We start from the raw sequence: 17,019 nt of genomic DNA, 5'->3' as shown, positions 1-17,019 counted from the left end.
CCCGACCCTTCCAGCAGATAAGGCCTGGCTTTGCAAGTCTTTCTCCTTAAACTTAACTCTCAGTGAAAGCTGCAGAAATTCTATTGAATTCTCCATATCTGCTGCGGAGAGGGGCCGGAGAAATAAAAGGAGCTAGGCTGCCAATTGCGATTGCATAAGAAATTGCCGCACAGATTATTCTCTCACCTCTTCAGATATTTTAATACCAACCAAAACAATCAGGTGCAAAGAAAACGAGATAAGAATCTGATGATATTTAAGATTAAGCTTTGGTTTCTCGGGGACTCCTTGGTCAACCCTGGCATTTGTAAAACGCAGGGATTGCTTTTGGCAGGGATTTAGAGACATCAGAAGTGACTCTGGGAAAGTACAGATCAAGTTGCATTCCACTGCTGCCCATTGTCTACTTCACATTCTTGCTCCAGGTGCAGGGGCACAACACTGAAGCTATTGTTTTATTGATCTGTTTTTTCTCAATACCTAGTGTGTGTGTGTACATGTTTGCATTGCATGAGTTTTATGGTTTGGGGTGTCCTTTGGAGTGACGTTGAACTGAAGCTGCAGTATCCATTTTATATCGTGGTACACACGACTTTCCGACCTGTGCTTTTTATTATGTGTTCCCATTGTTAAACGCTGGCACTAGTGGAATCAGATAATGCACTGAAAAATGTTGTAAACCAAAATGGTGACTAAACTGGCGTTTTAAAACATACTACAAAACGTCCAGACGGAAGATTCACAGACTACACAGATTCACATGCAATGGAGAAGGGGGAAGCATGAAGTTACAGTGCAGTGAGTAGACACTAAGTGCTGGAGTAACTCAGTGGGTCAGTCAGCATCTCTGGAGACCATGGGTAGGTGATCATTCGTCAGACTGATTATAGAGGGTGAGGGGAAAAAAGCTGGAAGAGAGGAGGAGCAGGTAAAAGTCTGTCAGGCAATATTGTTTCTACAATATAGTGGGGTTTACTTTGAAAATCTCACGAGGCCGTAATAGTTGTTGGTTGTAAATACCCACACTATATTTTAATATACTTTTATGATTTAACCGGGTGGCACAGTCGCGCAGCGGTAGAGTTGCTGCCTTATAACGCCAGTGACCCAGGTTCGATCCTCAATAGGGGTGCTGTCTGTACAGAGCTTGTATGTTCTCCCTGTGACCACGTGGGTTTTCTCCAGGCGCTCCGGTTTCCTCCCACATTCCAAAGACGTGCAGGTTTGTAGATTAATTGGCTTCGGTAAATTGTCCTTAGTGTGTCAGATAGAAATAGTGTATAGGGTGATCACTGGTCAGCATGGACTCAGTGGGTGAAGGGCCTGTGTCCACATTGTATCTCAAAAACAAACTAAACTAAACTTGCCATTAGTTTAACATTGATATCAATGCTATTGATATCCTGATCTTACTCCATTGGAAACATCAATTTTCTAGAGCATTTCAGGACTTTGTCTGTGCTACTAACTTATGCACCCTGGTTGTTGATGGGCATGAGTTAGTTTTACACCTAATGTAGCCTTGAGCCAGTGGCAGATTCTCTATATTGTCCAGTCTGCTTCTCTCAGGCCAATGTGAATTGTCACAGGTGAACCTGCAGTGGGAGTGTGGGCTTCCCAGTGTGCACGAGACCTTCACACATTGTACAGTACTGCAACTGCAACCCTTTATTGGGCATGCAGTTCAGAACACTCTGGTTAGGAGCTCTATTAAGTGAATAGACTGGGTGAAGGAACCGTTGATTGAGAGGTTTAGTGACTGTCCCGAATTAGATTTACCACCTACTTTAATTCAGCCTCTGAACCTCCTCACACTGATACCTGTACACTCCATACCAACAGTGTGCCAACTGTGTTCCATCATTGTATATCTTTCCACCAGTTGTAGAAGGCCATCGTTTTCTGAAAGGAAGTTCTCAGGGCTATTGTGATGGAGAGTACCAATGATTTTCTTTGGAATGACAACCGTAGAATTTACCAATTTGTTGCTACCTGGTAGCACAATGAGAGCCTTAAAATGCCATTGACCAATCTGCATTGTGTTAAAAAGACAAGTATGTTAGAATTCACCTCCTAGAATGGGGCTATCTTACACATTACATCATTTGAATGCATTTCATTCAGCTATTGGCGTTCCATGAACTAATTTGCTAAATTTGGAACACAACACCAATTTTTAATTCAATTAAAACATTTTGTTTGTGCATCAGTGTAGGAATACTGAATGGGCACTGCAACTTTCAATGGTTTTATATATGGTGAGTGGTGCAAAGAACCCTTTTAACGGCAACATTTATCATCAATTGAGCATCATTGTTTGTGCTGATGGAATATTAACTCAAAGGGAATTAAAATAAATCTAATTACAGTCCATTAGAAACAATTCGCTCGGTACAAAGATTAATAAGTTGACTTACAAATAATGTTGAAAAAGTTGTATTTAATTTAATTATCTTGCATTAGACCACGCATCGCTAAGATCAGATGCATGTAATATAATCCTATTGCACCACTAACCCTGTGAAGAATTATCAGTGAATATTAGGTCTCCCATTTGCTCAGGAGATGTTTTTGCCCTGTGTTTTCTCCTGAGGCAGTTTTACGACAGTAGCTATTACCAGCCTGAGGGGTGGAGGTACTCACAGGTTCACAATGTTATATTGGGACCGTTTGGAGAGCTGATGACCGAGGCCGATATCATCCGTATAGAAAAGCAAATTGAAAACCTCCAAGTGATGCACAAGGTGCAGAAAGTGGAGACGGAACTGGAGCAACTGGAGCTAGAGCTTCAACAGCTGCTGCCCGTGTCCGCGGCCTTAGCCCACGAGCATTTCACCGTCAACCCCAAGCAGGTCCACGGCCAGGCGGAAGACCTGCCCGCCTGGTGCAACAAGATCTCCATCCTGCTCAAAAGCATGGCCATCCTTCTGGCCACTCTCGGAGGGAAGGAGATGGACATCTTTGACCTGATGCCTCTGCATGACCAACACAAGGGAGCGGCGGCTGAGCCAGCGAAGGTTTCTCCAGGCAAAGAGACAAATGTCAACGTAGGAAGATCGCAGTCGTTCAGCTCAACCAGGGAGGAGGTTCAGAAAGAAATTCTGCAATGTGGCGTGTCGGTCAAAAACATCAAGGCAAACTACGAGCTACAACTACAATCAAAAATGTCCGACGATACACAACACAAGGTTTACAAAAGAAAGAGGTCTTTGCCGGTTGGACCTCAAGGTGTAGAAACCGTCCGGGAAGAATCCCTTAATGTTAGTACCAATGCAGCTAAAAGCAGTGAGTCAGATCTCAGAGTGCAACAACGATATCAAGGCAAGCATGGGTCAGAGATGGTGGTCGAACCACTAATTGTCCCAACGCATATGCCATTACTGTACTCAAGTGATATCTGCAGGAATGATGTAGACCAGTGTTTAACTGTGAATGATGAGGCGTTCTTTAGTCCCGACCTCCTGACCAGAAGTCTTCCAGTCCAGACAGACCTCAGTTACGTGCAACAGTACATAGACATGAGGAAGGAACGCATCGTCTTCCTCTTCCTCGAGCACTGGAAGAAGTGGACATTCGTGGAATCTTTCAGGCAAAACCAAACAAGGGCAAATATTGCAGATGGTCTAATGGAGGATTTTGAAGACATTCATCACCATGGTGGGCTTCTGTTTAACACTTCAGAGTTACAGTCTGAAATAATGAGAGGCAGGAGTGATGACAGTCGGCTTCTCTATTTCATGAAACAGAGACAAGTGGTCGGCAAACTTATTGGCCACTGGAGGACAATAATCTCCCAGGTTCCAACTCGACAAATCAGGCGGTTGAGCCGACATCATATCATGTATTGGCCTGAGCATTTTCTCCCTCATGTTAATGGCGCTCCAGTTGACTATGACAGTTTGAGCCTCGATCTTTTCATGCTTGGCTACTTCCAGTTGCTGGAAATGAACATGACCCGGGCTGAGCGGAAGTTTCGGCACATCCTTTGCTATGAGATGTTTGACCGTCTGGGAAGCCACCGATGGGACCTGATTCGAAAGTTTCACAGAGTCGTCATGGAAGAGATCGAGTCTGGAAAACGAGATTGGAGTGATGGATTTGAAGATATTAAGCAGCAGTTTTTTGGAGATCGAGTTGCCATGGATAGTCGACACGAGCACAGTGCGACATCCCAGAACATGCAAATCGTGGCGAAGACGACAGAAGTATCACGACAGGAGTCGCTTATGAGTAACTCAAACAGTTTCCCAGTCAGTGACAATACTGGAGATGAACAGCCGGAAAGAGGCAAAACTAGGAAAGATTCAATTCAGCTCATCTCTGAACTTGGAGAATTCTTCAACCAAGAGATATGTCGATACATTGATCGAAGCTTTTCATTCTGGAAGGAGAAGGAAGCAGAGTTGTTTGATATTTAAATGATGAATTTGTGCTCTTGGTTTGAATCTAGCAGCTCACTTGGGAACGTAAGGGATAACTAATTTTCAAGAAAGGGAGATTAGAAACTGTGGCAGAAGTGCTAGGGGAAGGTTTATAGATGAGCTAAAACCAGTTTGAACATAGGTAGAATCTTACAGCAGAGAAACAGGCTCTTTGGCCCAACTTGCCCTTGCTGACCAAGATGCATAGAGTCAACAGAAGCAGGCTACGTCCATTCAGCTCCTCATGCCAGCTGCACCATTTAACCATTCACCCCGGTCACCCCCTCTGCTCCCCTCTTCCATCAGGCAATAGGTACAGAAGTGTGAAAACGCACGCCTCCAGATTCTTCCCAGCTGTAATTGAGTATAGAAGTTGGGATGTAATTGAGTATAGAAGTTGGGATGTAATGTTAAAATTGTACAAGGCATTGGTGAGGCCAATTCTGGAGTATGGTGTACAATTTTGGTCACCTAATTATAGGAAGGATGTCAACAAAATAGAGAGAGTACAGAGGAGATTTACTAGAATGTTGCTTGGGTTTCAGCAACTAAGTTACAGAGAAAGGTTGAACAAGTTAGGGCTTTATTCTTTGGAGCGCAGAAGGTTAAGGGGGGACTTGATAGAGGTTTTTAAAATGATGAGAGGGATAGACAGAGTTGACGTGGATAATCTTTTCCCACTGAGAATAGGGAAGATTCAAACAAGGGGACATGACTTGAGAATTAAGGGACAGAAGTTTAGGGGTAATATGAGGGGGAACATCTTTACTCAGAGAGTGGTGGCTGTGTGGAATGAACTTCCAGTGAAGGTGGTGGAGGCAAGTTCGTTTTTATCATTTAAAAATAAATTGGATAGTTATATGGACGGGAAAGGAATGGAGGGTTATGGTCTGAGTGCAGGTATATGGGACTAGGGGAGAATACGTGTTCGGCACGGACTAGAAAGGTCGAGATGGCCTGTTTCCGTGCTGTAATTGTTATATGGTTATATGGTTAGCGGACAACTGAACCATTCTACCAATAACTAGAGAGCAGTCCTATGCTACTATCTACATCATTGAAGACCCTTGGACTATCTTTAATCAGACTTTGCTGGACGTTATCATGCACTAAACTTATTCCCTTTATCATGTATCTGTACTCTGTGGATGGCTTGTATAGTCTTTCTGCTGACACGTTAGCACACAACAAAAAGCTCCACTTTATTTCAGTACACATGACAAAAATCAAACTAATCACATCATAGCTGATCTTTCCCATCAGTGCCACCATTCTGTCATCACCCGTCAACTCTTACTGTCCAAATATCTACCAAATGCTTTCTTGAACTTACTCAGCTGCAACTCAAATACCCTCTGCTATCTAGCTCAGAAGATGGCTTCTCTTGCTCCTGAATGGCCAACCTCATTATAAGACTATTCCCCCCCCCCCCCCCCCCCCCCCCCCCCCCCCCCCCCCACCCCCGGGTAAAAACATCACACACTGATTTTTATCTCCATTCTCAAACACTAATTGAAATGTATATATTTAGATTGTCATAGTGTGGATAAACAATCAGTGTACAATACACAGGTTTATATTCACTAAAGTTGTATGAAGCTCCTGTCACTGTGAGAGGTTTTAACATGCTAAAGCTCATCACCAAAACTTGATTTGGTGAGAATTTCTTGGGAAACTAGTTTTGCAGGTCATCTTATCCAACATTATTCCAGCTAATTCCTTGGTTTATCTCAATAATTTGCTCAGTGAGCTGCCCACAGTGAACCATCAAACTGTTTCCTGGCCCGTCTTCCTCTCTTTGGAGTGTTTTGTGTGCGAACACGTAACTAGATGTTGCTCTGTTGTTTATTGTTACTTCAAGAAATAGTTGAAAAGCGCATTATTGTGTTACATTTTACTATCTGGTCAATTAGGGAGCTCTGTTCGAGACAGTGTTAATGCGCAGAGACCAGACTTGTGTCCTTTGGATGTTGGGTTAGCATCCAATGAGATGGCCCATCGATGAGAGTGGAGAGTTGATTCCATGCACTTTCCCATTGAATCCATGCAGATTGTGTCAGGTCACCCATGTGTAGAAAGAAACCACAACATGTTGTTGTTCCTGAGAGGCAGCAGTAGAAGAAATGAAATAAAAAACAGAAAATGCTGAAAACATTCAGAGGGTCAGGCAGCATCTATGGAGAGAGAAACAGAGACAATGTCTCTTTGAAATTAGTGGGAGGAGGATCAGAATTGACAGAACCAGTTTATTGTTTCTCCTCATACTAGGACATAGGTTTAAGGTGAGTGGGAAATATTTTTTTTTCACTTAAATTTTTATTGATTTTTAAGAGATATATACAAAACAGTGCAACACCATCACCATAAATAAAAGAAAAGTAAGAAAAACAGCAATCAAAATAAAAAAATAAGTAGATAGGGGAAAAAAAAAGAAGTAAATTTAAAAAAATGTAGAATAAGACCGTGTGGTTCACTTACCAAATTAAAAAAAGAAAAAACATTTACATTGATTAGTTATCTGGAGATAATTCAATATTCAAACAAACATACCATCTAGTTCTATATAACGCAATCTTCCCATATCTAGCTCGGCATTTATCAAATTGGTGTCATGGCTCAAATAAACGGTCCATTTTTCGCAGATCTTCTCAAATGAATTCTCCTTGACTCTCAAGGAATATGTCAATTTCTCCATATTAAAGATGTCTCGCACAATTTCTAACCACTGTTCCTGTTTTGGACTTTTTTCATTTAGCCACTGCTTGATAATGGCCTTCTTACTTGCTGCAAGCAAAACTTTATTCAAATATGTATCTTCTATTTTTACAATATCTTTAATATGCCCCAGGTACATCACAGGGCAGGTATTTGGAATTTTATAACCCAAGATATTTTTTACAGCTGCATTAACATTTTCCCAGTATGGCCTTATCTTTACACAGTTCCAGAAAATATGCGAGTGGTCTGCCTCCGTACTCCCACACAGCCTCCAACAGTGTTGTTGGGCAACAAGTTGTCTGCTTTTTATTTTGGGTGTTATAAAAAAGCGAGATAGATTCTTCCAGCAAAATTCTCTCCATACTAGTGAGCTTGTGGATGAACATTTTGTGGGGGGAAAGATTTAATAGGAATCTAAAGCGTAGGTATTTTACACAAAGGGTGGTGGGTGTATAGAACCAGTTGCCGGAGGAGGTAGTTGAGGCAGGTACTGTAGTAATGTTAAAGAAACAAGTAGACAGGTACATAGATAGGACGTTCTACGCTATATGACTCAATGCCTTCACAACCTTTCCAAATCCTACAAATATTTACCTCACTACACTTTTCCATGCTGTGCTCTGTATCAGCTCTTGCAGTGGGTTCTGCTACAGAACCTTAAGGAACTCCACTATTTATCTAAAAATAACAAACCCATAACTCCCTGTATTCTATTCCTTGGCCATTTCTGCCTCTATGTTGTTGCAGTCTCTGGGGTTAGCTCAAAAAGCTTCAAAGCTGAGGTGGAACACCATTCTGCTTTGATCTCTGATATTAAAGGCTGTTGCGTGACTGTTGTCACACTTGACCTGTCGCACATGTTACGTGAGATTGAGGACTCTTTCACTCACCATCCAAAGACCTCTCTGTGCAGGCTTGGGCTTGAATCACTCACTGTCCTGTCCTTCTGTGTAGCATTCTTAAAGCCTGATAGTGAGGAAATAGTTATCAGACTTCCCTCTTTCATTCCAGATTTGAGAAATGCCAAGCTAATGTTTATTGCATGTTTGACTGCTTTTCCAGTATTCAAACATCTTGGCTTGGTTTCCTTCCATTATGGTTGATGGATTTGATACTTCAAGTAAAGTTCATAACATTAAGGCTGTGGCCACATTGTGAATAGATGTATCACCACCTGATATGTCAAAGCATCTGACTTTGCAGAATCCCCTTTCTGGTGAAAGTACATGTCTTATTGCTTAGATGGTCTGATGGTATAACTGTATTGTACACCCAGTGCAAATTTAATGTTACTTTTTTTTAAATACAAGAATATCTAACTTCTTTTAAAAGAAAACTACTGTTCTAATTAAGTATTTATTGAAATTTGATATGAATGTTTTATGTAGTCTCTTGACATTCTAATGAACCCACAAATGGGGCAGGTCGTGTGATCTAGCTGCAGGACAGGTGGGATCCCTTCTATGCAACCCATGCAATGGCAGTGGTGGTTTGGTGGTGTAGGTCATCAAGCAGTGGATGCTGAAAGGAATATCAAAATTGCATTGATATAAAATAATCTATTTGTTTCAAAAATAATGTATCTGTAAATTCCATGCACTTTCATGCAGTAAAGGCCCACTACTTTAGTTCATTAGTTCTAGGAGCAGAATTAGGCCATTCAGCCCATCAAGTCTACTCCACTATTCAATCATGGCTGATCTATCTTTCCCTCTCAATCCCATTCTCCTGCCTTCTTCCCATAACCCCTGACATCCTTACTAATCAAGAATTAGAAACGTAATGCTTCAATATAGATTTATTAAATGAAATTCAGTTCATGATATTCTGGGTGCTTTTTTTTGATATATTCAAGGTTTCAGCCCTTTGATGTAAAATGAGAGGAGGGCTTCAAAATGTGGCTTTACCCTAATTGAGAGTTTGTAGGTGCTCCTCTTGGCATCTGGCAATGGATTTTGCAAAAGCTGAATCTCAGTAGAAACCTTCACAACCCTTCCTGGACTTCTTCATGAAAACACCTTCTTGAGTGTGATGACTAATAGGATAAACAAGCTCCTCCAGACAGTCATTCAGTTCTGAAGCCCATATGAGAGCAAGGTTACTGATCATTTCCCAATGCAAGTTACAGTCAACCAGCCTGACAATTCTCATAAAGGCAAAAGCAAGTGAATTGATTCCTGCTCCCTAGCCTAAGAAGCAGTGAAGCAGTAAAAAAAAAATGTTGAGGCAAAGGAAACTCATAAAGTGCAAAAAGAGCATTAATGTAATTATAGCAACATAAATTAGACCAGTGTGCAGATCCTCAGAGTTCCTATAGTGTGCACAATCAGTGTGCCTGTCTCTGCATTTCACTCCTCATTTCCTCCCTGCCTTCATTCAGTCCTTTGACACATTGCTGAAGATTTGTATTGAGTTCAATGAGAAACCTATGTTAATGTAGTGGTGAAATAATACCTTCTGTGTTTGCATTGAGCGCCTTCCTTGTTTTGTACCTTTTTACATGCTTGTGATTCTGTCTGATTTAATTTAAGGCACAGTTGTAGAGAGAGTAATATCTTTGGTTGTTAACACCAAATATTGGCCTCTGTGTGATTGCTTCATTCCATTGCGATGGAGCAGAATGTGTAAGGTGGCATAGACCAGTGTCCAATGTTCTCACAAATGTGCAGCACTAACAGCCAAAGATAAAATCCTGCTCCTGGAGGTTTGCTTTCAAATCATTATTTGATTGCAGATTTATTCTGATTTGATTTGCTTAGAAGTTTGCTTTATCTTCATCTCTGTATTTTCAATGTTGAACTTTGATTAATATTTTTTTCATATTTATTATGTTTTGTCTTTTTGTCGTTAAATAGATAATTTTGGAATATAAAGTTGGGGATTGTTTAAAGTGTATCAAGCATAAATTAACCGTATGCAAGTTACATAACTTTGCTCCACATTAAGGTATTTCTCCTCATTCAATCTGAATTTACAAAGTTTCTCATTGGCCAAACACAAACACCTGCAACTGAGTAATAACAATATTTTGATGTCAGCACAATTTAGATTTTGATTTGTATGCTGCAAATGAAGAAAAAACATTACATATCTTTGAAATCTTTTCCGTTCCTACCCAAACTGTATGAGGCTTGAAGGCGTTCAGCTGCTACAGATTGGACAGGGCATTGGTTGGTTTGCACCTGTTCACCCACAATGCCCACACATACACACATGCATTCTTTCCTACATGTTAGTAGTTTGAAGTAAAAAAAACAATTTTACTCATTACGGATTTCAGATGCTGGTTTACAAAAAATTCCAGCATCTGCAGTTCCTTGTGTCTACTGAGACTGGTTGGATTTGCACTCAGCAGGCAAGTGGAGATTATTCCATTACACTTGCAGCTCATTGAAAGTCAGATGAGAAAGGGCTGCCCCCCAATAAGATACACAGCCTCTGACCTGCTCTTAGTTGCCACAATGTGGCTAGTGTATGCCACAATGTTGACCCCCAAAAGTTACTGGGGATGGTGATGGCAAAGCTTTGATCTTTGAAGTTAACGTTGGACAATCTAGCTGAAGATGGTCTTTGTCTAACACTTGTAAATGTTACTGATGGTAAATATATATTTTATTAAAAGATACCAGTAACCTGCCAAGGATATGGTGCAGTGTTAAACTGATCGGACCTGATGCCTCCATATTTGATTCTTGGTCTGTGCTGAGCTTAATGATCTACCCTGGATCAATTAATGAACCATAGCATCCCAAGAACTGGGAGAAAGGGTGACCGGGCAAAATTTTCATGTGAGATGGATATTCGAAAACATTGCTGGAAAAAATGGACGTGAGGTAAGGATAAAAGATGATGTAACAGTTAGGGAGGGTAACTGTGTATCACCGCCCATGTTTGAAGATTATTCTAGGAACAGTGAATACTGTCAGGGAAGGAGCAATTTAAAAAAAATGATTTTATTCAGATCAACAATGAATGTTGTTCATGATTCAATGATTCATGAAGAACTTTTTGCAATGGAACAGTCACAGGTATGTTGTTTGGCTTCAATGGAATGATTTATTTTCCCCATAAAATATACTTTATGCATAATAAATACATATCCATAATTTCCTCCTTAAAATTTCCATCAGGGCCCAGACTCCCAGTGTCCAGAATGTCCAGCCAGTGTCACTATACTTCAGTTTGCTGATATTAGTGATAGAGGTTACCACATTACCGGTAATATCCAAGTAATTCATACTTGGGTGCATCAAATGCCCAACCAATATTGCAGTCCATGTGTTGTAGGCCATGTGTTTGCATGAATGTCTGGAAAGAGATGAAGTGGTCTTTGTTAATCTTGGTGGCAGATCCTGAACTGTGGTTGTTCCATTCTAAGCCTTTGCGGTAGTTGCAATGAGTTTCAGTACATCCCTCTGCACGTGCTGACACACCTTGGACTGTGCCAGGAGACAGCATTCCCTTGAGGAGATCATCTAACACTGGAAGACCAGCGTCTAAAGTGTGCCTTTCACCAAGTCGGTGTTCTTCAAGCAGCAAGCATTGTGTCTGTGTGTCCCTGGGAACAATGGTAGAACACAAAGTTCTGTGTTGCACTGTGCTTCGGGATGCAACTAGACAATGACCACTTCATCTCTTGCCCGCCGTTCTTGCCAACACATGGCCGACAACACATTGACTACAATATTGGTTGGGCATTTGATGAATTACTTGTATAATACCTGGCACATTAAGGTAATGCAATAGCTATACCACTACAAACACCAATCTAAAGTATAGCGCGATTTGCTGACCCACTATTTGTCCCACTAATTCTATCAGTATTAAATCCTTCTATCTAAGATACAGACAGAAAATGCTGTAAGTATTCTTGTCTTGGCAGCCTCTGCGGGGGGAGTAAGATAGTTTTGGGTCACTGATCTTTCATCAAAATGCTATTGTCTGTTGGTTTACCCTGTCTGTCAGCGAGGTTATCTGAAGTCAGCACCACAGGGACTAATCAGTAATTCAACAACTGTAGCATCTGACCTGGAATTAAAGGACATCTTATACTGTGCAGTTTTGCAGTGACTTGCAAAACCATGTTCAACCTGTTTAACTATCAGTGGATTAGTGGACATTAGACCTCACTTAAGAACCAAGTCAGTTCCTTTCTAGAGGCCTCATTGTCGTTTCACATTTTGCATTGAAAATTTTGTTCCAGGTATGTACTGTTCTTGCAGTTAAAATGTGCACTTCCCATGTGGTTTAGTTATTCATGTCGTTATGACCTCTCGATCTTAAACCATACGCTGGGCTGGACAACTCGATCAAATCCAGTTTGTCCATTTCAGGAGCTTCTATTTCATTCCATCGCAGCCTTTACTTTTCAAGAGGGGAAAGGCAGAAGACAGAAGATTTTTTTTCTTTTGCTTCATTTTGTCAAGTTCCTAGATATAAAAGAAGGGCCAACTCCATCAAAAGGTCGTGGCAGGAGCAGAGAAAGGAAAGGGCCTTGTCATCAGGCCATTCCATGAAGAGATCGCTGAAAAGATGGAACGTCCTGAACCATAGAAGGGAAGAGGATCTCAAGGATTTCTGTCTTTCCAGAAGAACTGTGGTGAAATAGTAGAGAACTAGAAGCAGAACAACCAACCTAAAAGAATATGGAAGGGAGTGGATATCTTTTATAGAGAACTTTCTCAGCTAAATACATCAGCGACGGACAATCTGCTCCGATTTCGACCAATTCCTACCAATTATTTCCATTTAATTGGATCTGCTGGAGATGTTAATCATATAGAGAATCGGTACCACACTTCAATCTATTTGGAGAAACAATTTGGTTTTCCTTAGTAATCCCCAACAATTTCTTTTTCTCAATAGGTCAGCTGGCAGATATCTACAAGGACCAATCGTATCGTCTTTAAAACGTGAGCTGGTGCACACCATTGGCTTGACAGGAACTCTTGATGCTGTTCTCTGGAGCTTCTTGTAGGAATCTCTGGGACATCTGTGAATGATTACATTTCTCTAAGAATTATGCATGGACTTCTCTTTCCTTGCCAAGGTTTAACTGCCAGGACCTAGAATCATAACCTCATTCTTCTCATTATCAGAACAAAGATACAGATAGGATAACAGATTAATCTTTTTAATGTGACTTTTCCTTCTCATTATGAGATTCTTAATACCTGTACTAGCATATGTTATATAATAAGACAAAAATATACATCACCTTAGCTAAATGTGATTTATAAACTGGTTTATAAATATTTTCAAAGTTGCGACTGCATTCTTCAAAATGTTCAAACTCCGTCGACTAAAAGATGAGGAGGTACTGCAGCAGCAAGTTTTCTGTTTGGCTTTTATGGAGACTAAGCTATAAGCATTTGGTTGAGATCAGACACTGGACAATGCACTTAATAGGCATAACAGCTTTAGTGTCGACATGAGAGGTCAGGCAGGACCTTGTTAAGGATCACATCTGAACAAGGTCAGATGCACCCTCAGCACGGCAGTGGAGTTCTAAATGTTATCCTCCAGCCTCTGGAGTAGGGGGTGAAAGACAAGAGCAAAAGTCAACATCTGAGTAACATCTGATGCAGCATTGTTACTCAAAGCAGCCTTCTGCAGAGTATCAATTTTCTGCAGGAGAACATGAGGTTTGGGATGTCCATCAGCAACTTTTTAGAAGCTTGCAAATATCTTTTTTATTTAGATTCACTGTAAATGAGAGAAATGTAATGTGGGCTCAATCTCTCTTGGTCTAGGGTTTGTGTAAGCCTCTGAGATCTGGCTTTCTTCCAGTTTAGAATCCTTGAAAAATCAGTATACACTGTTCCTTGTATCTCCAAATATATTTGCTGCATCAATGGTGGATATGCCTTAAAGTTAAACTCTGCCCTTCTAATACCTCTCCATCCTTCCTTCCTCCCTTAAGACACTTGTTAAGGCCCATCACCAAACTAATGTCCCTTTGAAACTCCGTTATTTGTTGTGTTTGACAACTGTCTTGTGAGGAACCGAGGATGTTCTTCCTATATATATATGTGTGATTTTATGCACTTTAACAAAAATATATATTTCCAGAGAGCGAAGAGCCTCCGGCTAATTGATAATTATGATCCTATGAAGTAGATGTCTTACTGAAGTTGTAGAAAGGAGGTATTGTTTTCATGATAACTTGTAGCACACTGACTGTCACTACACTTGACATAAACGTGGTCTGTAACTTTCATTTCGAAATAAAGCTAGCCTATCTGGTGGCCTTCACCCAGCCACTCATGGCAGTCACTTGAGTCTTTTTTTTACATTACTGTAATTCCCAGGGGAATAATCAATTATTGAAAGCCCAGTTTATTTTACTGTCAATTAATCTATCAAAATGCGTTGAGGGCTGTCCAAGGCTGGCTACTGTAGTGTGGGGTTGAGACAGGCAGTCATCACACGTTAATGACTTATCAACCAGGTCTCATCTTTCACAATAATCTCATTAGTTAAAGTGCTCCTATTAATTAGGTAGTTGAAAACATGAGTTTAGCCTTCGTATAAACATGAATTTGGTTCAATTGTATTAGGCATTTTTGATCTAGTTACTGATTACAGTAAATTAAGTTTCGAAACATTCCTTTATGTACAAGCCTTTACACAGTCTCCAGTGGCCACCACACTGTTTATTAAATCATTGAAAGAACAAAACTTCTACCAGGGCAGCACAGGGGCAGAGCTGCTACCTCAGAGACCCAGGTTCGATCCTGACCTCGGACGCTGTCTGTGTGGAGTTTACGTGCTCTTCCTGTGAGCATTTGGGTTTTCTCCGGGTGCTCTTTTCCTCCCATATCTCAACAGTGACCTGCAGGTTTGTAGATTAATTGGCCCTCTGTAAATTGCCCTTAATGTGTAAGGAGTGGATGTAAAAGTGGTATAACGAGGAACCAGTGTGAACGGGTGATTCGATAGTCGGCATAGACTCAGTGAGACATGGGCCTGATTCCATGCTGTACCCTTCAATTCATCAATGCGTTCAGGACAGAGAGACTGGATGGGTAGTGGAGTAGGAAAAACAGTGGTAGAAGTTGTTTTTGAGAACTACTGGAATTTTGCTGTGGGAAACGGGTCTGTAATTTCATGTTAATATTAATTTTAAGAGTTGTTGATATTTTTGATATGCAGGTGTGTTCTACTCTAGTTATATTTGTAACCCCGTGTTACCGATTAATCAAAATAATTACTTGTGTGCAGTTCCAGCAACCAACTTTCAAAGGTAGTTCTAACGTTGGAGAGTTTTGACTGTGGTTCTGAGAGTGTTTTAGAGTAACACCCTTATTCCTGACAATCGAACCCCAAATTAGCCCCATTGAGGAATATCAAAAGTGCCAAGAATAACCAAGAGTTATTCCCACTTATTTAAAAGGGCTTTGAAAATTCACTTGAATATTTTCCTTCGGCCATCTGGAAATTTCTGCCTATGATAGAGCTTTGAATATGTGTCTGTTTTGTAGATTTGCCTAGTGAATCCTATTGAATACAATTAGGGCTCCTTGTCATAGGAAAGGATGCTGACACAGGATCCCTCATTCTTCCAGTGACTGTGGAGGAATTTTACCAAAGGTGTTCATCCATTTCCTTGAGGTGCCTGCTGTGGGTAGTCCAGATCTCAGAAGCATGGCAGAGAGTAGGGATTATTTGCTGCACATTAGACATGAGTTTTGCACCAGGAACAAGACTCAAAAACAAACAGCATTGCATCATTGAAATGAAAACTGCAGAACAGATAACACAAGTGCTCTGTTAAATATAAGAGGTTTCAATGTAAATAGAAGACCTTCACATTCCCTACATCATGGCAGTGATGGCACCTCAGGAGCCATCCAAAGAGTTTTGGGAGCACTTTCCTGTCATTAAAGAAGCTAAGCAAATGCAACTTTCTCACAATCATCTCACAGCTACTAAAGTTTATTTACAATCTGGAAGTTGGTCGGTTGGGATGCTGCGAGTCGGCTGCCCTGCCAGCAGCGTGTTCGTTATTTTGACTTTTTTTGTTTTTTTGGTGTGTCTAAATGTTAGTTTAGGTGTCTCTTGGTGTGTCTTGTGTGGACGATGGTGGCGAGGGAAAAGGTGCTTTTGGTCGCCTCCTCGATGGAGAGGCGACTTTTTCATGTCGCCTCCCTCGCGATCTAACAGCATGGATTGGAGCGGCCTTTCCCAGAGTTGGGCCCAGAGCTTCAGCTGCGGGCGCTGTGTGGACTTTTCCTTCGCGGAGCAGGCAAACCCTTGCTGGGGGTCGCCAGAGAGGAGTGGCCTGATGACTTTGGCATCATGGGGCTGTGGTTTGTAGAGCTTCTAGCCGTGGGATCCTTTGCCGGGATCGCCGGAGAAGAGCTCCGACCACCGGCCTGCGGCCTATACCATCCTGAAGCCGCGGTCTCCGATAGGAAAGTGTCGATTCGGGAGTGTGTTAGACTGGCCCGAGATCAGAGGTTTGATCATCCCGACGAGAGGGCCTGCACATCGGGCCATCCGTAGCGGCGACTAAGGAGAGTTCATGGCCCCGACCACAGATTAACAAAGGAGGAGGACTGACTGAACTTTGTTGCCTTCCACCACAGTGAAGAATGCTGTGGTGAATGTTTGCGCTAAATTCTATTGTGTATTGTGTGTCCTTTTTAACTGTATCGCTGCTGGCAAATTCATTTCACTGCACCTTCGGGTGCATGTGATGAATAAACTTGACTTTGACTTTGTAGCAAGAGGCACAGAAGGTAAACAGAGCAAAGCAGATAGCAATGGTATCAATGTAAAATATAAAGATGACTACCAAGAATATAAGGTCGGCAGTTGATCAGGAGGGTGAGGGGGTGGTTGCTATTGCAGATGCTGGATTACAAAGACACAGTGC

General features: G+C 41.4%; 1 protein-coding gene across 1 annotated transcript in view; it reads left to right on the top strand.

The window, feature by feature from the left end:
- The window catches only part of espn (espin), a 217,505-nt gene extending 211,677 nt beyond the window's left edge, over positions 1 to 5,828 (top strand). Inside the window, exon 12 of the mRNA XM_055659678.1 lies at positions 2,598 to 5,828. Within this exon, the coding sequence (XP_055515653.1) occupies positions 2,598 to 4,418 (1,821 nt within the window). The 3' untranslated portion in view covers positions 4,419 to 5,828. The remainder of the gene's footprint in view (positions 1 to 2,597) is intronic.
- Positions 5,829 to 17,019: the final 11,191 nt, after the last annotated feature.

The sequence above is a fragment of the Leucoraja erinacea genome, chromosome 30 (assembly GCF_028641065.1).
Source record: "Leucoraja erinacea ecotype New England chromosome 30, Leri_hhj_1, whole genome shotgun sequence".
NCBI classification, from domain to species: Eukaryota; Metazoa; Chordata; class Chondrichthyes; order Rajiformes; family Rajidae; genus Leucoraja; species Leucoraja erinaceus.
Note: the sequence above shows the minus strand (reverse complement) of the source record. Positions and strands in the feature narration are given on the sequence as shown.